This window comes from Pelodiscus sinensis, chromosome 2, assembly GCF_052426305.1.
Source record: "Pelodiscus sinensis isolate ZL-2025 chromosome 2, ASM5242630v1, whole genome shotgun sequence".
NCBI lineage: Eukaryota > Metazoa > Chordata > Testudines > Trionychidae > Pelodiscus > Pelodiscus sinensis.
Window position 1 is genome coordinate 226,264,356 of NC_143053.1, and position 22,189 is coordinate 226,286,544.

The 22,189-nt window shown below is 51.5% G+C and overlaps 1 protein-coding gene across 1 annotated transcript; it reads left to right on the plus strand.

Moving 5' to 3' along the window:
• Positions 1-15,784: 15,784 nt before the first annotated feature.
• PTF1A (pancreas associated transcription factor 1a) lies at positions 15,785-18,642 on the plus strand. Its single transcript, XM_006119534.5, has 2 exons — positions 15,785-17,613; positions 18,119-18,642. Exons 1-2 carry the CDS (start codon positions 16,983-16,985, stop codon positions 18,319-18,321), a joined length of 834 nt encoding a protein of 277 aa, XP_006119596.2. The 5' UTR covers positions 15,785-16,982; the 3' UTR covers positions 18,322-18,642.
• Positions 18,643-22,189: the final 3,547 nt, after the last annotated feature.

The following is a 22,189-nucleotide window of genomic DNA, read 5'->3' on the forward strand; positions in this document are numbered from 1 at the left end:
GAGGCACTTTTATTTTTTCAGTTTGTTTTTTTAAAATCCAGCAAGTTATGTGGGCACCTTTAATTCTGGTATTCCTTAACTTTTGAGTGCTTGACTTAAGCAACCTTAACCTTTTAACATAATTTGTTGTTTGTAATTGTAAAGTTGGATACAAATCTTAGCTAAAATATTTAACAGGGTTCAGGATCACACAGCTTGCCTGAAGGAAAAAGCTAGTGGATGAGTTCACTGTACAATAGACCTCACTGCTCTTCGTCTGCCACAGAAATGCCATGATGTTTCCACTTTAACCTTCTTCCTTGCAGGACTTTGGGGTCGTCTTAGGCCTTTGTGAGGCCATTCACTCAGCATTTCATTCTGCAAAGCTGCTCTCCAGTCTATGAAACTGTTGCTTTTAGCAGGCGTAATACCAGGACATTTGTAATGGTTTGGGCGGGTAACTTTGGGACACAAGGCTTAAAAGAATAAACTTTTGGGTTAAAAGAGACCTAAAAGTCAATATTTAGTTCTTGAATGATGTTAGTTTATTACTGCTGATAAGTAAACAAGATAAAGTGTATATATAGAAACAAAGCAAAATATTTGGCTTTGAGAGTCAGGCTTCTCTCAGCTGTCAGGTTTGGCAGGTCTATGGCCTGTATCAAAGATCTCCTTTCCCACCAATAGCTGAGGAGAGATGCAGCAGCAGCAGCATTGCTTCTGTCAGTACTTCCTCCTGGCTAGACAGGGACAGTGTGTCCAGCCTCTCACAGTAGGACTGAAGCAGATGACACACCACGCAGAATGTTCAGAATACCTTCTTGTATTTAAAGTTAACCAAGAAGCTTTCTCTGAAAACAATATGGTGTTTAAAATATTCACGATCCAAAAATTGGCCACGAAGTATTTGGGTAGCTGTCAAAGGGACACCAAAACTTACATTTTAAAACGCGCAGGAAAAAATTTCCTCCTGTTTTAATTAGCCAAGATCTCATGAGTTCAAGGTTCCAGTTCCCCTGAAGTAACTCAAGGCATTATACCTAAAACAAAGCTGGGAAACTGCTGTGTGTTAACAATGCCACTTATCACTTTAAAGGCAGAGACGCCCTATTGACTAATTAAATAGTGGATGCAAAATACATCTACTATTCCATTAGTCAATTACTCGAAATGTAACATCCCTAGTTTCCAAAGGAGGCTGAACAGCAAGTGACCTGGCAGAGATAAGTGCATATGAAGTAATTTAATGTTGCTAGCATTTTCTAATACTAAGTTTATAAAATGGTAGGGAGAAGGAACTGTAAGCGTAAAGCTACCTTTTCAGGATTTATCACTGGAATAAATGTCCTGGTTATACGACCTTAAGATTCAAGGGAAATTCCCTCAACCTTCCAAGACTGGTGGTGTACTAAGCACACTATGCTATATAAATGCTGGTACCTTTGCCGATGCTGGTCACATTTCTCTTGTGCGCCCTCTAGAGAAAGATTGCGTTCCAAGTTCTCGCTTGTTGCTGCGCTTCCTTTCTCTGTACCCTGGAGAAGATTTAAGGCACACGGCTGAGAAAAACAGGTGGGGAAACAATTTTCCTGGCTCTGAATCGGGACACACATTTCAGACCTATTGCATTACAGTGTTTTGGAGCGTGTCTTCGGTCTCTTTCATATGCATGGCGACTGTGTCTTCTTCAGCTGAATTCTAGACTTACAAAATGTTCTCCCAGAAAAGATGGATCAATTTACCCACCCCTCCGATTCACAATCTCAAAAGGACAAGACGTATGTTTAGAGTGACAGCAGCAAGAACGTTACACCATTAATTAAAAGCAAAGACATATTCGCACGCAACTCGCGTGCTTCCCCCTCCCCTTTTGATTAGGCAGTTTCCTCTCCTCGCTAAACAGATTTGCATTTTGCTATTAAAAAGGGCTCGTATGCTGCAAGCAGCCCTTTCGTATCCCCCCGCCGGAAGCACGAAAAGCCCGAGTCATCGTTTTCCTTCCTCTGCAGTTTTAGCCAAACAGCCAGCCAGCCAGAGCTCCCCCCAACACACACACGTGTCCTGTACTATCTTACGCCTTGTCAGCCACAACTGTGGATGCTCTGTTACCTCCATGGCTGCGCTCAAGCCTGAGGAAAGAGGGCTGTTTACAAATACCACCGAAGCCAAGGAGGGAGGGGGTCGGGTTGTTTGCCCTCCGCACGCTGTCTGGTGCCACTGCTCTTTGCACTGCGCTATTTCGGTTGATTTAAATGATATTAGCGTTCAACCCGGGCATTGTGAGACCAATTTAGAAGCCGGGAAGACAGTAAATTGTTTATGGAAATGCAGGCAAGTTTCTGCTCTGCCAAGCAGGTGCCTGACGTTTTTAGCCCACGATTGGTAAATTTACAAGAAGACCGAAAACGAGCTCCCCCCCTCCCCGCTATTGTGAAATGCCGCCTCTAACAAAGGCGAATGTGACTATTCAAAGAGCAGCCTTTCAGCGTGTGGCGTTTCGCCGGGGCCTTTCCAGCACGTCCGAACACTCAGCAAATACCTGTTTGAGGTTGAAAACACATTGAAATCATCCGGGAGCGACCATATAATTTGATTTGCCAGGCAATCTGCAGAGCGATTGCACATCATTTATAATGGTCATTGAGCATTTCGCTTAATTGTGTCTCTTTTTGTAAAGGCAGCCCAGCCCCCTCCTGGCGGCGAGGCGCACAAGTGGTGAGATTCCCATGGACTGCTCCGTCCTGCAGCTTTGCAGGCAGCCAGACGCGGGCCTCGGCCTGGTTTGTTCCCAAGCCGGGGGAGCGGCGGAGAAAGGGGCTCAGGTACGAGCTCGCCGCTTGACTCCCTTCCATTCACAACCCGCAGCGCTTGCAGGTGCTGCCTTTTGAAACGGCCATTAGGCCGGGCGCTGCTCACTTCTCGGGGGTGGCTTGTTTTGTGCGGGAAGAATAGGGCTGATTAGTCGGGGGGGCCCGCGCACAACCCGCGCTGGCTGGTTTCCTGCGCCCACTAACGAGGCGTTTAATGAACTCCGGGTTGCACGGGAGCCCAGCGGCTGCCAAGCGCCCGGGCGCTACTAGGGGGAAAGGGCCGGGCCCCCTCCCACCGCCAAGCGCAGCATGTGGCTGAGCGGTTTCACTTTTTGCCTATACACCGGCCCGGGGGATGGAGGCGAGGCTCCCCCAGAGGGGGGTCGGGGCGCTGTCCAGGCCTAGCCGGCGCCATGTTTCTCATGGCTCTGGCCTGGCACCCTGCCGGGCAGTTTGCAGTAGCCTGACACGCTCGAGCCTTTCTCCCCGCAGCCCGCCCGCCAGGCGGCGCCGCGCCCGGGGACAGCCGCGAGTTGCGCCGAACGCTGCCGTGCAAAGCGCCCCGCCTCGCCCCCAGGCCGCCGGGGTGAGGCCTCCCGCCCTGAACGCGCGGCCGCCTCAGTGGCCATGAGCTGCAGGCCGCGGCGGGGCCAAGCGCAAGGGCCCGAATCGGGCCGCCCGGTGTTGGGGTTCCCAGGAGCAGGCACCCGGCCGGGGAAGGGCGCTGGCAGGTGCCAAGAGCCTGTTTGCGGCGCTTTACCGGCCGCGAGCCCCGGTACCAGCTCCCCGCGCTGCAGGTGCCTCCCAGCCAAGCGCCCGCGGGGGCACAGTCGCCGGCGCGCTGCTTTTGTGGCGTTATTTATAGACTGGGGTTTTGTCCTGCTCGCTGCACAGCAGCCACCTCGCCGCTGGCGTCTGCCCCCGAATCTTGCCCTGAGATGGGGCTCGCCAGAGCCGCCTGCTCTTCCTCCGCAATGACTCCCGATCAGACGTGCTCTGCCCTCGGGTCACAAGAGGGCCGTGCCAGGCACAAGTCACCGCTGGCCTGAGAGGCTGCAGGAGCCTTCATGAAGCTGACCAAGTGGTGCAGCATTTGCCTCCCCTCCCCCTTTTTTTAAATTTAACTCCCTGCCTTGCAAGAGACACAAGTGATGTCTAAAGACCAGCCCGTCTTTCTTGCCTCTCATTTAATAACAGTTCTGTAGGCTACCTTGACTGGCACAGTGCTTTATGCTGATGCCGGAAACAGAACAGATTCCAGCTCTCTCTGCCATAGAAGTGTTTACTCTGGAGCTTTAAAACTCCAAACACTTGGGCTGTGTCTACACTGCAGGCTTCTTGTGCAAGAAGGGCTGTTCTTGTACAAAAACTTGCAGAGCATCCACACTACGTCTGTTGTTGCGCAAGAAAATGTACAGTAAATTTACAGTACATTGTCAGAGAGAAGGCTTTTTGCACAAGAATTATTCCTCTTCCCACAAGAAATAAGCCTTTTTGAGCAAGAGCTCTTGCGCAAAAAGGCTAGTGTGGACAGGAACAGCGGTTTCTTGCGCAAGAACCCCCTATGGCTCAAATGGCCATCAGAGCTTTCTTGCGCAAGAGAGGGTCCACACTGCCATGGATGCTCTTGCACAAATACACATGGCAGTGTGGACGGGCTCTTGCGCAAGAAGCCTGCAGTGTAGACATAGCCGTGGTAGGGTCAATAAAGTCAGCAGTGTTCTTGGGGGTGTAATTTTATTTTTTGATTTCTATTTCCACCTACAGCCTTCTCTAGCTCAGTGTTTTTCAAAATGTGCTCTGCGGAGCCCCAGGGCTCCACGAGGCATCTCCAGGGGCTCCACGAGGTTGACAAACTGGAAACATTGATAGATACAACACATACAATCAGTGGACCGCTGGGGCTCCGCATAAATTTTTACGCATGTAAAGGGCTCTGGAGCCCAAAAAGTTTGAGAACCGCTGCTCTAGCTAATGTAACCTCTGTACTTCTGAGCATCAAGCAGAAGGCTTCTAGGTGTAAAAGTATAGCCACAGAAGTTTACAAGAGGGTTTTTCAGCCAGGGGTACTACCTTATACAGAGGTCTTTAAGGGGGTACATCAACTCATCTAGATCTTTGCCTAGTTTTACAACAGGCTATAAAAAGCACTAGGGAAGTCAGCATAAACTAACATTTCATACAATGATTTGTTTATACTGCTTCATATACTATACACTGAAATGTAAGTACGATATTGATATTCCAGCTTATTTTATATGCCAAAAATGAGAACCTAAGCAATTTTTCAATATCAGTGTGCCAAGACACTTTTGCATTTGTATGTCTGATTTTTAAGCAAGGTGAAACTTTGATTTGTCTTGCACATCCCCAATGCCTGAAAGGGGTATAGTAGTCTGGAGAGCTTGAGAGCCACTGGCCTACAAGAAACCCCACCCCCCTCCTCATCTGAAACACTGCACACTTTTGCACTATAGGTTCTGGAGAAACCCACAGCTTTACAGTGGATTATTTATCTGGACGGAAAGTGGAAACACGTAACCAAGTTATGTATTTAGAAAATAGTTGTTCTTGGATATTTCTTATTTTAATAATAAGTTTAACTGAAAAGATGCTATCCGGGTTTGGAATGGGATATATAGCTGGTGTAAGATATTATGGAAGCATCTACATGTCTGGTAACATAAGCAAATGTAAATACACTTGCTAAATTCACTGCTGTGTAAAGATCTGAACTGCTGTTTAGGCACCAAATTAAGGCTATGTCTAGACTGCAAAGGTTTTGCACAAAAGCCATTTTTGCACAAAAACTTGCAGAGCATCCACACTACAAATGTGTTCTTGCGCAAGAAAAAGTACAGTTAATCATAAGAACACAGGGCTTTTTTGCTCAAGAGTTATTCCTCTTTCTGCAAGCTCTTTCTAAGAGCTCTTGCACAAAAAGGCATGTGTGGACGGGCAACAGGTTTCTTGCGCAAGAAACCTCTATGGCTAAAATGGCCATCAGAGCTTTCTTGTGCAAGGGAGTGTCTGCACTGCCATGGACGCTCTTGCGCAAAAGCACATGGCAGTGTGGACGTACTCTTATGCAAGAACTTTTTGCACAAGAACTCTTGTGCAAAAATTTTTTGAGCAAGAAGCCTGCAGTGTAGATGTAGCTTAAGTGCCCTTTTCAAAAGTGCATCTTTTCAAAAGAGTTCAGCACATCACTTGTTACTGAGAGCTGCTGGATTCTAAGGTCTTTTGGAAATTGAGCCCTGAATTATTCTGTTTGTGTGTGTGTGTGACTTTATTGAGCTCAGATCCTCGCCATGAGTAGGTTTATAATAATTTCCACAGGTCAAAATGTGTCCTATAGCTCAGGAAAACCTGGGAAGAATTTCTTCATATAGCTGTACTACAGGTCTCAGAAAATTAGAAAAAAGTCCCTTTCCTGAAAGTGTGTCTCTTCCAACCTGTCTGTTTCCCATGTGTGTGACAGTGGATCACCTAGAAGTGGGGGAGTCTTACCTAAAGCTATGAAGATCGCTGCACGCTAGCACAAGCTAAAACAGGAAGATCTCGAGATCATCTTAAATTAGCATCAATGGGCAATGGAAATAATGTATGCATAAGAAACTATTCAGGAGATTAATTCCCAAAGTCCATGGGAATTTTGTGTGAGATAGGACTGCAGGATCAATCCCTAGGTTTGTATCTAACAGTAATTTATCTGAGTGCATGAGATTTTACACACCATAGACAACAATAAATTTCAACATTCAGGAACTTTATGTGGATTTGGGGAAAACTTGGGGTCCATAAATCAATGAATGGATATGTTTCTGTTTCAGTCATTTTAGTGTTTATGGATAGTGCTTTAATTCCAAGCACTAGGCAGCAGCTACCTTGGCACTGGGTGTCAGTTATTAACAATATAAATTGTTAATACAAGTTAAAGTAGGCTTCGTTTATTTTGGAATACAACAAAATGGGCATTTTACTGCTAGGATATATAATGTTAAGGGACATACAAAATGAAGGCAGTTGAGTGTTTTATTGTGCCTTTAATGTGCAGGCCTATGCTAGGGGGCAGTTTGGAGTTGTGCCTCCCTGGGGGAGGGTGGGGGAGGACACTCAACCCCTGTTGCTTTTTGTACCTCTCACTGTGAGAGTACAGAGCACAGGGCTGAGTAGTGATAGAGATGTAGCCGTGTTAGTCTGGTGTAGCTGAAACAAAATACAGGACTATGTAGCACTTTAAAGACTAACAAGATGGTTTATTAGATGATGAGCTTTCGTGGGCCCACGAAAGCTCATCATCTAATAAACCATCTTGTTAGTCTTTAAAGTGCTACATAGGGCTGAGTAGTCTTTCCCTGGCTTGTCTGGCCAGCTCCCCTGGCTAATTAAATATAGTGAGGGTGGGATAGCTCTGCCTCCTCCACTCTCTGCTACTTTGGGGGTTGCTAACAGGGCACCCCAGGAGGGCTAGAAGGAAACAGACCGGCATTACTTGGTGTGCGTGCCTGGGTTTTGAAAGAGAGGGAGGAAAAGCTTTTTGGGTTTTCCCCACCTACCTTTTGCACCTGCAAAGAGCCAGGCATGGGCCTGCCTTTCCACAAAAGATGATACATTGCTTGTAAAAGGAGAAGCATGGTGGTGTAGTTTCTCTGAGAAGGAAAACTTATTCCTGTAAATCTCAGAGGGGCAGCCGTGTTAGTCTGTAACTTTAAAAACAAGTAGTCCTGTGGCACCTTAGAGCAGTGGTCCCCAATGTGGTGCCTGCGGGTGCCATGGTGCCCTCCAGGGCATTTATGTGCACCCGCAGAATGATCTGGGCTGGCCCTGCCCCCTGGCTCGCGGCGCAAGGGCGGCCCCTGCCCCCGGGCTCGCAGCACAAGGGCGGCCCCTGCCCCCGGGCGCACGGCGCAAGGGCGGCCCCTGCTCCGGGCACGCGGCGCATGGGCGGCCCCGCTCCCGGGCGTGCAACGTGTAAGCGGCCCCATGCCCGGCAGGCCCGAAAGGTTGGAGACCACTGCCTTAGAGACTAACAAAATACATAGCATCAAGAGCTTTCATGCGCAAATACTATATATTTTTGTTAGTGTCTAAGGTGCCACAAGACTATTGGTTGTTTCAAAATAAATCTGTTTGTCTTTAAGGTGCCACAGGACTCCTCCTGGGAAGGGGCTAATTTTGGGAGCACATTTTGGCTGGAGCAGCCGGAATGAATAACATAGTAAACACAAAACCCTTGGATCCATGCATGGGGATACAGATGGGCTAGACACGAATTCTCTTTGGCAGAAGAATAGATATAAAAACCCTCTCCACAACCAGATCAGCAAACACAGACCCATGGAAATCAAAAGGCTGAGGAGGACTCACATTCTGCTGACCTTTGGAGACCTTGCTGCCCTTTGACATTTTCCATGTTTCCTTTATTTTTGTGCAGCTCCCAGTTCAGGTTGGAACGCTTTAAAGTCAGTGAGGCAGGGAATTATTTCCTTTTGTGCTTTGCAAAGTGAGGGTGGAGTGTGGCCTTTGAAGTCTAGGTGGGTGTTTGGCGTCCTTGCCATGCTGCAGTGATGGATCTGCCCTTTGCCTTGTCAGTCCAGCTCGCTAAGGGGGTGTAACTTGTTTAGCATAATATGCTGCTGGCTGGCACTTGAGATACAAGTTTACATCAGTTAAGTGTGGTGGGGGGAGCCTCCGCTCTGCCCGGGAAAGCTGTTTTATTGGCCGACGGGTCTTCATTCCCCTGGCACAGAGGCCCTGCACCTGCTGAACCCCGACGCTGTGACGCGCCGCCGGGGTCGAGCCTCTGGCAGGGAATCCCAGGCAGAGACGTGGGATTCCTCCGCAGAGGAACTCAAAGGGAGGCGAGAAAGCGGAAAGTACCATCAGAAAAACAGACTCGTGCCTGGCTCTGGGCGTTGTGCCGGGGGTGAGAATGAGCCATCCGCGCTACCAGACTCGGGAGCCCGGAGCGGCCACGCCGCGGGGGGAGGATGGCGGGGTCAGCTCTCCCGTCGGGGCCAGGGCCAGTGCCCTGTGGCGGGGAGACGGGGATTGCTGGCAGGGGGGCAGCGGCGATGGGACACGCCCCAAGTCGGCACCTGGACCCAGATTTTGCCCGAGTGGCGTCACTGGGTGCCCCTCGCGCCGGTGAATGGCGCGTTTGGCGAGGGCAGGGACGGCACATCCGCGGCTGCCAGAGGCTCGCCGGCTGCGATCTGCCCGAGGAGCAGGCGGGGCAAAGGGGCAGGCAGAGGCGGTAGAAGTGAGGGGGAAGGACCCGGAAGAGGTGACACGCCAGGGCGCCCCGGTGGGGACGAGAGCCCGGGCCACACACGGGGGCAGTGAAAGAGTCCGCGCCAGACACGGGACGGGCGGGCGGGCGAGACTCGGTGCGTGCACACTGCGGCGCTGCCTGCTCCTCGGGCACTCACATCAAACACTTGCCCATCTGCCGGGTTGCCTGTGCCCTGCCGCTATGCGGGACACCCCTTCTTCTCCCGCTCCCAAGGCAAGGGGGGGCTGCAGCAGTCCAGAGTTTGCTCCTCCCGCCGGGGGGCGAGCTGCCTTTGGGGCTCCCTGCAGCCGCCCCCGGCGGTGGTCCCAGCCTGGGGCGGGGAGGGGCACGGACGGAGTAAGACGAGGGGGACACCGCCTCGCCCCCCCAAAAAAATATTGTTTCAGCTCCACTGCCACCCCGTTTTCTTTTCAAAATCTCGTGCTCGCGGCAGGAGACTGGCGCACTGCGCTGACTGGCAGCTCCCTTCGCCTCTGGGGCGCTGCCCTTCTCAGGCTGTCTGCGCCCGGAGTTCTGCTAGCCCCGGCACTGGGGGACTTTCTGGGCATACTCAGCGGAGACCCATCCACCCTCCTCGCCATTCCTAGGAAGCCAATGGCCCAGGGTGGACAGGATACAGACAGGGCCCGTGATGAGCCCCATTCAAAACGCCCAAACGCGTACCCCGTGGGAGGAAGGCAGTAGATTTCGCAGCGTAGCCTCTGGTGCTTCCAGGGACCAAGAGCTGTGGGGTGAATTTCTGGTGGCCGAGGCTCTGTACCAATGTGACTGGCCGATCTCCCGTTCGGCCAATTTTTCTCGACGGTGAGTTCTCGCATGCAGAAGGGTCACGGGGGAGTTAGGAGTTGCTAGGCACTGAGCATTTCATTACGGTCAAAGCAAAGAGAATCCAGTTCCCCATTCCCTGTACCTTGTGTCCTTCACGGTCAGGTATTCTCTGCCAACCTCTCAACACACACAACCTCACACAGGTATCTCATTGTAATCCCTGGTACCTTTTTTACTCTTATTTTTATAGGGAGTGTAAATCGGTCACAAAATTGTGTTGTCTCAGATTAAGAGGTTGCCAACCAGAAGAGGTTGAGAAACACTGCCAGTTAGTTCACTTCGGTGAAGTTGCAGGTTTGAAATCATACTCGGCAGCAATAAAGCTGAAGTCAACACCACTACACTAAAGTGCACCCATTGTTACAATTTCTTCCGCCATTGCTGACGACAAAACAGTGATACCTTGGTAGGCCCCAGGAGTGAAAATGCCTTCAACTTGGAATAGTCCTATGGAAAATGTAATTCTCAAAGCACCAAGTCCGTCACTAAGCAGGGCGACAGGGGATAGCACAGCGAGCGCTTGTATTTTCGTGGTGACGTTTCAGGATTACAGTACCTGATTTTGTTCCCCATTCAAATCACGTGTTGACTTAGAAGGGGGAAGAAGAATTTGGCCCTTTATGGCAAATGCCTCAAACCTCCACTTGTCCCTGGATTCCCAGGGTTATGCAGTTTTTATACAATATTTTAAATTTGTCATTTACTTTGCTGGAGATGGACATTCCAGGGTATGGAACCTGCCCACAGAGGTTCGTATTGATGGATGTACGGTCCTGCCTTACAGCTTCCTCTCCAATCAGTGAGAGTGTGGCTTTAGTGCATAAGTCACTAAAAGGCAAGGTAAAATACACAGCTAATTCAAACATTGAAACGGCCATATTTGCACCAGTCTGCTTCCCCGAGGGGATTTCTGTGGTTAAGATTTCACTTCAGTGTTGCTTTCTCACTGCTTACGAAAGTTACAATTTCCTAGTGTCTGGGACAATCTAAGATATGTGCTTTCGTTAAGTGTCCCCACCTTTCTAAGCTTGCTCCTTCAATCTTTGTGGGGGGATAGGTCCCCGTTATTAACCTTTCAAATGTAAATGAAATATGGCAAAAATTATTTGCCTGTAAAACATCATTAACCTAGTCCCTTTCCCGGTTAACTTCAGCATAGTGACTGACGTTGGCTACACAGTACAATAAAATCACAATGTCGTGGCTAGCATCATACTGGCTTCAAAGAACCTTGGGATCTGACCTGATGTCAAAAGGTCCATGCGCTGTCTAGAGCAATCGCACTGTATCGTCTGTGCTGTACAAGAGCCGTAGTGCCATAAGCGAACGGCGGTGCGTATTTTAGATGCGAGGCGTCACGCTTCAGCTGAGTTCTCCTAGGCAGGGCATTGGCCAGAGCACATCCCGTACCCGTATCAGTTCTGCTCTAAGCCTGTTCGACTCCCCGGGACTCTACTAAGCCCAGTATTTCCAGCTCCTGCGGAGCGTTCCGTTTCCAATGTTTCCTCAGTGTCCTTCCTCTCTCTCCTCCCCGCAGCCGTCCTGCGGTCCCACTGCCCGTACACCTTGCGCGTACTTATTGCTCCCCACGCCAGCCCTAGCACTCCCTGCGCCCCCACCCCGTTATCCACAGCGCTTCTGCCTTGCCTGCCACGCTCCCCGCCCCTCTAGCGCGCAGAACAGCCTTGCTCGCTGGAGCCCCGGCACGTGGAAGTGTGAGCAGCTCTGCGGCCGCAGCCCCTGCCACAGTCGGATTCGAAGGAGAAGGAGGCGAGGGCTTTTCGCCCGCTGCTGTAACCAACACGCACTGCCAGGCCGAGTATGGGCGCCTCTCCGCCAGCCGGAGCATTCCCGTACCAGCGGGGCCTTGGGGGCAGATCCGAGTCAGGACGTCAGTCAATCCTACAGAAGCCCACGGGCTAACAAAGCCCAGGCTCAAGCAGGGAGGGATGCGGACAGGGCCAGAGGCTGTGAGTCCACCAGAATCTCTGAGTCACTGGTCACAGTTAGTCTGACAACGTGGCTCCTATTTCAGCCTTTCAGATCTCCCAGGCTGAAGTCTTGCTGCTTATCGGTAGCGCATCCATCAGCCCCATAACTCCTGCGTATTAGAGAGAGGCGTTCCGGGAGGTGGCTAAGTGACAAAGCAATGTCAAAGGACCATCCCGAGAGTTGGTGGCAGAGGCTTCTGGGTGAAGTGTTGCTCTTTGGAACGACTAGCTGATTTTCAGGAAACAGGGACATAGGAATGGCCGCACTGCGTCAGACTAAATATCGGTCTGGTCTAGTAGCCTGTCAGGGGTGCTTCATAAAGAATGAACAGGGAATCATTAAGTGGTCTATCCACTCTCGTCCATTTTCAGCTGCTGGCAAACAGAAGCTAGGGTCACCATCCTGCCCATCCTACCTAACAGCCATCGAGGCCAAGCTATCTGCCAGGAATGTTTCTATTCCTTTTTTTGATTCCTGATATAGTCTTGGCCTTCACTACATCATCTGGCAAGGCGTTGGAAAAGATGACTGTATGTTTGCGTGAAGAAATATTTCCTTTTGTTTGTTTTAAACCTGCCGCTATTTGGTGACCCCTGGTTCTTGGTCTTGCTACAAGGACTGACCCTAGGTCTTTCTACCCTTCTGTGAGTTCAGGACTTGAGTGCCTAGCTGTAGCAAAGGTGACTCTAGGTCACTTGCGTGCTCCCTTGATTCTGAATAACCCAATGTTTGTTACACCAACCAGGCAAACAGTATTTTACAGGCAACAGGAACATTTATACTAGCAATCAGTAGAGCTCTTCTTGTCAATGGGCCGGTACCTGTTCACTGCCATTGTATTTTCGTTATTCCTGAATGAGGCCACGAAGTACAAGTCTGATTATAATAATTTATTATGTTTGCTTTTCAGGAGTTCAAACAACCTTCATAGCTGCACAAGTGAAGGACACCGCAGGAAACCTTTGGCTTTCCATCTGATGAACCTTGGAATGACAGGGCACAGTTTCTTATGAATAATTGCACCGCCCGGAGTCTTTCCATTACCAAGATTAGTAGCCAACAGTTACAAATGGGTAGGCGAGAAATTATTGAATAGTAAAGAAACTCAGATGAAGGTAAAGTCTCCCTTTCATGCAACGGGCAGAACAATAGGTAATTATAGTGAGCCAATCAGCAGAAAGGTTTCCCTTTTCCAACACGGATTTAGGCCCGTTTTTGATACTGCTCGGCATTCGGTTTGCACTTATCTCCTCTTGTATTCCTTAAATGTGCCAATCTGGGCACAAGCAGGTAACATCCCAGGTCCTTGGTGCTCTTGCCTAGACAGAGCGATTTCAAAGCTTGGGACAATTGCTGCAGCTTTGTCTCTCGGGCTCAGTGGCTCTTATCGTACCCGCTAGCCTGTGCCTCCGCGAGTGAACTGATTCTTATAGCTGAGCTGGGATTCCGCAACGCGGCAAGCGACAGGAGGGAAGGGCGGGAGGGGAGGGGGTTATATTCCGAACCCCAAGGCGAAAGGTGGGCTCGAGGCATTGCAGAAAGCTGCCTCCGACTGGGCTCCACTGAGACAAGGGTAACCAGGGCAAGCAATCGGAGAGATTTCCGAGCAAGGCTTAATTTGTGCCAGGGCTGAGCCCCGTCATCGCTAGGCCTCGCAGTTCACAGCCCCGCTCTCCTGGGCTTGCTGCATCGGTTATGAATGCACACACTTGGCTGGGGCTCAGCGCCGCACGGGTTGAGCCTAGTCAGCGCCTCCAAACGAAGCCCTGTGCAGCCCAGCCCTCCACGCAGGGCAGGAATGAGAGACAGATACTTTCATCGCCCTTCCTAAAACCCAGCCCGAGGCCAGGCAGGGAACGTCAGCTGCAGGAGTATTTCTAATGCTGGGCATGGGGCTTTCAGCGACCAGTCGAAGCTGTCCACTTGCCGGGAGAGCCCGCTGAAGCTCTGGCTCCCCTAGTCAGTGCTCCAGTGCTGCAAGCCTCTCCCCTGCAGTCATTGCGCCGGCGGGTCTGCGCGCCCGGGCTCGGCTAGCAGCGGGTCCGCCGAGAGGCGGAAAAGCCGAGCAGTAGCTCTTCCCGGCGGGGGCGGAGGGCGAGAGCCTGGCCCCACGGAGCTCCGGGGGAGTTTTGCCGCGCTGGGTTTTCACCCCTGTCCCCGGGAGCAGCCAGGCCGAGCGCTTCACGCGCAGTTACAGGGACGTCTGACAAACCCACCCGGAGCACGAGCCCTGGAGTGTCGCGCAGGCTGCGGTCGGGCACCTCTGGGCTTTAGCACCGCGCAGCTCCTAGGGCCGCCCCAAAGTTTCCTTTCTCGGGCCTGGAAGCCCGCGCCCCAGACCCCCGCGCTAGTTCCCCCCGACGGGTCCCTAGAGCCGGGGGACGCCGCTGTTCTTTGGCGGCTGGCGAGGGAGAGACGCCTCTGCTGAGCCCCGCGGGACCCCTTGGGACTGCTGGGCGGCTGCTCGAGAAACGTATTGACCAGAGGGCTGTGGCTGATTGATGATCCTGCTGCCTTTATGCCTTCGATCCTAGGAGTCCCGCTGCATTCACTGGGGTCACTGGCTTACAATGCGGAAGGGTTTTCCAAACCTAATAGGCCAGGCCGGGATTAGGGCGCTGTCTCCGCCCCAAGCAGTTAATTCGAGGTCATATTCTGTCGGACAAGGTCACATGCAAGTGTGCGGCAGAGGTGTGCGCTGCTCTTAGCGCCGCTTTCCCCTTCCCCCGAGCCAGCCATGCCGGCATGCCCACTGCCCGGGACTATGCTTTGCTCATCGTGGTCTTAATCCTGCAGTCCATGAGCACCCCCTCCCCAAAGAGCCAGTGGGAGGAACAGTTACTAGGAGGAAACTCCCTGCTAACTACTGCTGTGTGAATATTCATTCTTCTGGAAAAGCGCACGCTAACTATGGGCGAGAGCTCTTGGGGCACAGCTCATCTAGGCCGATGCTGACCCAATATAAAGTTGTACACGTTCCCACATTTCATACGGAATGAAAGCAAAACTAGGAGCGAAAGAGCCTCTCAACCAGTTCCAGCCTCGACTCCGGTGCGAAGAACCCCTCAGAGGAGACGCCTCCTATGGGGATTGAAAAACAGACCCAAATCGCTCCAGTGCCTTGGAGCTGCTCTTCCCTCAGCACAGTGGCTGCCCCTCAGCATAACAAAGGAGGAGTGTCTTACAGCGGCCCACCGGGGCTGTTTCATTCTTGTTCTTGTTTCTGAATCGAGCCTACCCAACTAAAAGGAGGACCTTACGCTTTCCTGTGACACCCCGGGGTGGTTAATCCAAAATCCAAGAAATGGCTCTCGCTGAGGCCTTTGTTCACTGCTATGAGACACATTATGTCTTATGTAACTCTTATGGTATCAACATTTTGTTAAGTGCTTTGAAGTCTAGTCATTTATTAGGTTTCTTGTCTTGCTTTGCTGATATAGGAAGGGCATGTTTCCATTTTTTGTTTTGATCTGTGCAAAAGGGCTCAGTAATACAATGGAAAGTGAATTTCCATAAACCTCAACAGACTGCTGACAAAACATGGCAGCGTGAATCACAGAGATAATCTTTCCCTAATCTGATGTGTAATCCATTTTACCCCACTGAGAATTTTTAACACTTTAATCAATTAGAGTCGGCTAGAGAATTATTAACAGAACCTCGGCAAAATGAGTTCATTCAAGTCAGAGGAGCAGTGGGGAGGGGAGGAAAAGTAAAATCCGATATGTTTAAAATCGATACACACCCAAACGCAAGAAGTTGATGTAATTAATTCTGATGTTAGAGCGTCTTAATTTCAAACGTCAATAAAATAATAAACTAACACTCAAGCAATCCATCAATCATAGGCTTTCTTTTAAAATAAAACTATGTAAAGGCACAGAATCCCTGAATAAACTGCGTTACCACTTACACACGCGGTGGAAAAGTATTTGAGGGGCTTGACAAATAAAGACATCAACTATCAAGGCAAGAAATACGCCTCTTTGGAAGGCATAGTTGGCCTCAGTGGGTTTTGCGAATGTGCTCTCTATACGTAGCCAGTGTGTTTGATACAGAAATAAAGGGCGGTGTTCATTTCCTGTGCAACACCTTGCTTGTGTAAAGTCACCAGTGAAGCAGGAGCTGCTCAAAACTTCCTCTGCCACGTCCCTATTCTGTGACAGAAGAAATGGACGCACGTTGCTTTAATTGGTCTCCCGAGAGCACAGCTGGAGAAGGCGAGTAGCACGATACTTTCTGATAGAGCAGGTGAATGGGAACGCCCAGCAGCTCAGTCTGAGCGGAGTATGAGCGCACCGTTCCAGCCTTAGGCTTCGTGCTGTCGATGGCAGGCGGCATCCCGCATCACCAGACGAGCCTGGAGACTTGTACCCTGCCCAGTGATGCTCAGCAAAGCCCTTCCAGGGTGCACATGGCGAAGACCAGCCTCGTTGATTCCGGTCGGGTTTGCTGGGGGTTGCGTCCCAAGACAGGTGAATAGCACCACGACTGGCAGGGCCACCCCGGTCCTGCCCGCCAGCCCAGTGGTCGGGCGCAGACAGAACCTCTCGGAGCTACTTTTCCTTTCCCCGCCTCCGCCTACAGGTGCCGCGCGCCCCAGGCGAGTGCAAGCACCTGAGGTGCCAGAGCAGCGCCAGGTAGCACCGCCGGGGCAGCTGGGGGCGGCGGGCAGCGCTTCCCCTGCCCTGCCTGGCGCCGGCGCCGCCTCGCCCCTCCTCCCGCAGGAGCCTCTAGGTGTGTGGACCCCCCTCCCCGCCCAGCGCCTGAGGGTCTCCCTCTCCGGCTCGCTCGCGCTGATTGGCTGGCGCTGCTGGTTAATGGCACGCGCCTGAGGATGTAGTTATAAGAATCCTCGCGTGCCAGCCCTCAGCTCGAGCAAGTCCCCAGCCTGCCTCCCCAGAGAGCCCGCGAGCGGCAGGGCAGGGGCAGGGGCAGCGCCTGCAGCCGGAGGAGGCGCCGGGCAGGGACTGCAGCAGCAGCAGCAGGGGCCAGCGGCTCGGGAGCAGCGGGAGGCTCCTGGCTGCGGGGTCCCCGGGCGGCAGCCGCCCCGCGTGCCCGGGCCGGGGCGCAGCATGGAGACGGTGCTGCTGGAGCATTTCCCCGGGGGGCTGGACTCCTTCTCTTCGCCGCCCTACTTCGAGGAGGAGGATTTCTTCACGGACCAGTCCTCCCGCGACCCCCTGGAGGCGGACGAGTTCCTGGAGCAGGACGTGGACTTCCTGAGCCACCAGCTCCAGGAGTATTACCGGGACGGGGGGCAGGGCGAGGGGGGCTACTGCTGCGAGGCCGCCGCGGCCAACTTTTCCTCCCCCTCCTCCCCTTCCTCGCCCAGCTTCCCCTACGAGTGCTGCGGGGCGGCCGGCTCGGAACTGCTGTCTCCTGGGGGCAGGCTCAAGGCGCTGAGCGCAGCCAAGCGGCGCCGGCGGGTGCGCTCGGAGGCCGAGCTGCAGCAGCTGAGGCAGGCTGCCAACGTGCGGGAGCGCCGGCGGATGCAGTCCATCAACGACGCCTTCGAGGGGCTGAGGTCCCACATCCCCACGCTGCCCTACGAGAAGCGGCTCTCCAAGGTGGACACCCTGCGCCTGGCCATTGGCTACATCAACTTCCTGAGCGAGCTGGTGCAGTCGGACCTGCCCCTGCGGAGCGCCAGCAGCGAGGGCCCCAGCCAGCCCAAGAAAGTCATCATCTGCCATCGGGGCACAAGTAAGTGGACAGCGCAGAGGCGCCCAAGTGCAGATTCCTCCCTGGCGCGCACACGGCTGCATAACACCTATCAAGCCACCTCCATCACACGCGCACACAGCCAGGCTTGCACAGGCTCTCCAAGGCGTCCGCACGGTGCATTCCCGCACGGTGCATTCTCCTTTGATCCGTTTGTCTGAAGGAATGTGCACCTTGCCTGTTGCCACTACTTCTCTCCTAGCGCAAGACTGCGGCTTGGATAGAGAAGGGAACCTTGCAGAGTGTTTGACACTAGGCACTATCTCCAGCTAAGCGGGTCTGTAGGGGGGGGGGGGGGAGGAAATCTGGTATTTTCAAACCCAGAAAAGCCGCTATTCTTTGCATGCCACGGGGTAATGCTTATACATTTAGCTGGGTCAGTCTCCTGCATCACTGAAATGACCAAGAACAAAGAGAAGGGGTTCGTGGATTGGTTCCCACTGGTATATGGCAAAATATTTATTTCCCTTTTGATCTCTTTTTCCAGGATCACCTTCTCCAAGCGACCCTGATTATGGCTTGCCTCCTCTTGCTGGACATTCTCTGTCATGGACTGATGAAAAGCAACTTAAAGAACAAAACATTATTAGAACCGCTAAAGTGTGGACCCCTGAAGACCCCAGAAAACTGAACAACAAATCGTCTCTAAACAACATAGAAAACGAACCTCCTTTTGATTTTGTATCATGAAACGTGAATATTTTGACTGTAAATGTAAGCACGACACCAGTGTATATTTGTATGTAAAAACCTATATTTTAAACGTAATTTAAAATTCAAAATCTAATGGCAATCAATGTTTTTATTTATCTATTTATTATCAAGTAGAGATGAGGTAGTATTGTCTATTTGTATTGTAATTTATATAATTTATCCTGATTTTAAAATATGCAATAGTTTTATTCCACCAGCACCTTTGGATAAAACTGTTTGGAAAACACTTCCAGAACATGAAAAATAATTTATTACCACATGTGGACTATTTCTATGTTTGTTAATAATAAAGCTCGAGTAAATCGTGTACACTAGTTTATTTTGTTGGATATCAATCCTAAGACTATCGGGCAATATAACATTAAAGTCAAATAATAAAGGAAAGATAATGAAGTTGGAAGTTTCAGCTAAATCAGAGACAAGTTCCCTTGAAGAAGTCCAAGAATAGCGGTGGCGTTTAAAAGGGCATTTCCTGAAAACAGGGATTGAGGGGTCCGGAGGAGACTTGGTGCACAATGCAAGCGTTGATTATACCCGTACCATTGCCTCTGCACCAGACAAGACTAGCGTGCAGCACACCCAGCGTTTCTGGGGGCCGTGCTTACATGGGGGAGGGCATACTTCCCCTTTTCACTCTACTACCCCCTGAGACGTGCCCCCGCGCAGTGCTCTAACGCCACGGCTTTGTTCATGCCAATGGGCGCGCCCGTGCCCCTGGGCTGCGTTGCAATGACACCGAGCTCCCCGAAGATGGAGGCTGCTACTTCCGCACTAGCTTAACCAGCGCTCCCCGAGCAATTTGCTAGTACCAACCCCGCCACGAGCGTAACTTCTGGGAAACAGCCTGGGTAGCCCGCCCTTAGATCCGTGCAGCGCCGAGCCCGCTCCCCCCGCACGCGGCATCTTGCACCAACCAGCAGAACCCGCGGAAGGAAGCGGACAAGGGACCGGCCTGACTGAGTTCCCGCGGCAGCCTGCGGTGCATTTCCTAGCCAGTGGCCCCGGGGAGCAGGGCGCCGGGGCAGCGTCCGGGCACCAGGCCAGAGCGCGCCCAGCAGCTCTGCTCCCGGGCTAAGAGCTGCAGGGCGGCGGACCCGCACTCCCCGGGCCGCACGCTGCCCCCGCGCCAGGCTGCCTTCCAGGAGACGCCTGATGCCAAGGAGCGCCCATCCCGGGGGCGGGGGTCATTTGAGCGAGGCGCTTCTCTGTGGCCAGGGATAAATGACCGGGCCTCGCAGCCCTTACTCAGGTAAAGCGCCCACTGATGTCAAAGCCCTTTGCTAGCTGCCCCTTGGCCTCAGCTGCCTGGGACGAGCCAGGAGGCCGCAGAGCGCGCGCCCCTGGGGCCTTCCACCTGGCAGAGCGCAGGGGGCCAGCGCGGGAAGGGTTAATGCGCTGCTGGGGGAGGGGGTGTCCCAGGGCCAGCGCTCGAACCTAGCTGGGGAGGGGGTGAGGAGCCGGGCTGGGAGGGGGAGCGTGGGCTGCGGGCCTGGTGCTGCTGCTGGCCAGCGCTGCAGGTGCTGATTTTCCCGTGGTACCCGCCGCGCCTCAGGCTCAGCCGCCGACGTCACTGCTCCCGGGAGAGCCCCAGATGCCCACCCAGCCTTGCACGCGGAGTCCCAAGCAGACCTGACCAAACGAGGTGCCCAGGCGGATGGGAACGGCACTGGCGAGCCAAGGTATAATTATTACTCCTCATATACTGGACTCGGTTTTTTAGAGCTCACAAACTGGGAGCAATATGTTGCATGGCTGCTAATTGCATTAACCTAGTTAGACACATTTAGTTGCCCTTGTGCTAGCGCGGATGGCATGGACCACTTCCAATAGCAATTAGAGGAGCTACTTACCCACACAAACACTGCAGAGCTGGGGCTCCGGGTCTTTTTTTTTTTTTAAGCTCAAAAATCTGTGTTGGTCTCAGAGTGCAAATCTCCCTCTCTCCGCCATTCTGCAACAACGGGAGGGAGACGTTTGCACCAGAGTAATTGAACTTAACTGTGCTCTTTGGGAGAGAAAAAGAGTCAAACTATAATTCGATTTTGTCCTGTATTAGGACCTCATTAAACACAGAAAGTCGGTTTTGCACAAATGCTTCCATCAGGCATGTAATCTCATTACACTCATTAGAAAGTCAAATGTTAGTCGGACTTCAGCTTAATTATAAGTTATGGAAGTGTTGTACCGTTTTCTTCTGTTGTATAGACCCCTCCGTTTCAATTGGCTTTGGTAATGTGGTACTCCACAATTAAAACACTACCATCATTGTTATGTGGCACCTTTTCTCTGGCGTGCCACTTTTTTTGTGATTCAATGCTTCAACACATCCTTTAGTATGATGCAGATCAAGCGGAAGAGCCGGGCTTCGCATGTAAAACACCAGGGTCTCTATCTTGTCACTCTCCTGTCTTGACTTGGCAAGTCCCTTTAAACACAATCTTCAAAGAGACTGACAGCTTCTTTTTACTTACTCATAATCCATTCATTCTAATGCAGCAGTTCTGCAAACACAACCCGGCAGCAAAAGGCAGAAGGAACGTATCATTCCAGGTCTTCCTGTCCAAAAGGAGAGCAGAGCGCCAAGGCTGAACCCGACACAAGCGCTACTGTGGCAGGAGCCAACGCTGAAATTTGCAGGAGCTGTAGGGTTTTTGCTGGTCAGGAATCCTGCCTTGCACTGTAAGGACCAGCGTGTGGGGAAGCATGAGTGACAGCTATTCAGCCTCTTCTTAATCAGCCTGCCCCTTGTCTCCCAACCACACTGAGAACCATAATTGTAGCAATAAGAATATGTATAAACGAGCTTCCACTCCCCCAGGCATTTACTTTGGCTAAAATGAATGATGTCCCTCTTTAAAACTGAGTTAATCAATCAAAAGACTGTGCCTGGTCAAAGCTGGTGCCGTATTTTAAAAGCTACTTTGATATTTGTACTGCCTAAAAAACCCCCAAACTGCTGAGACTTCCGTGCCAGAGGCTACAGATTACATTGGTTTGAGTTAACATTGCCCCGTTCCCCAACTCAGTTCACACCTGCTCTAACGTGGAGGTATCTTCTGTCAGTGCTAGGAGGAGAAGCAATGGCTATTATGCAGCTATGAAAATAATGCGGCGACCTCGCCTCTCATGCTCCTCTTTGGTGGTTTCTCAGTCTCAGTGCAGGCTGCTTAAGGATGTGACTAATTATAGGCCATACCCCCTCACATTCCCCATGTGAGAAACACACCCGGCCAGCACAGAGATCTCTGATTTATGTTAAAAACAAAGAGAAAAGGAATATCACAAAGGCTGCTTGTATTTTTAAAAGAGACTTCGAGCCATGTAACTTCTCACAGCCTTTCGAGAGGGGGGAATCTGTGTCTAGTAATGTACAGGGCGACACCGTCCTTCTGAGACCAATAACATTCGTGATGCCCCTTAAAGCCCATTGAAAAGACAATTTAATTGTAAAAAAAGACCCCATAAAAACCTGCAGGCATCAATCTCTTTGCCCTAAAATACAGAAAAGGTATGGGAAAGAGAGCAAGCCTCCTTCAGCAAAGCAGTGCGCATAAAGAGTCTGTCATTGGCACTGTGAAATTGTCCCACTGTGATTCCCATGGCTTCTCATCTGCCAATATTAGGATTAACGCCCTATACTGTATAGGATGTGAAGCCTCTTAAATCCATGAACTCATCCCATTTTCATTAATGTATCTTTCGGTGGCATCGAGTACCAGCTGCGAGGTTGAACAAACACCAGTTGAGTGCTCCCTGGTAAATCTCCCTCTTTCCAAAGCATTCTGCAGCCTGTGGGAATGGTCCTAAATAATTCCACAACAAATTGCATTTCAGAGATCTGGAA

Excerpts from the sequence above, each read along its gene's own strand:
- PTF1A (XM_006119534.5), top strand. The coding sequence starts at position 16,983 with ATGGAGACGGTGCTGCTGGAGCATTTCCCCGGGGGGCTGGACTCCTTC. Across the intron at positions 17,614-18,118 it reads CATCTGCCATCGGGGCACAA|GATCACCTTCTCCAAGCGAC; the intron begins GTAAGTGGACAG and ends CTCTTTTTCCAG.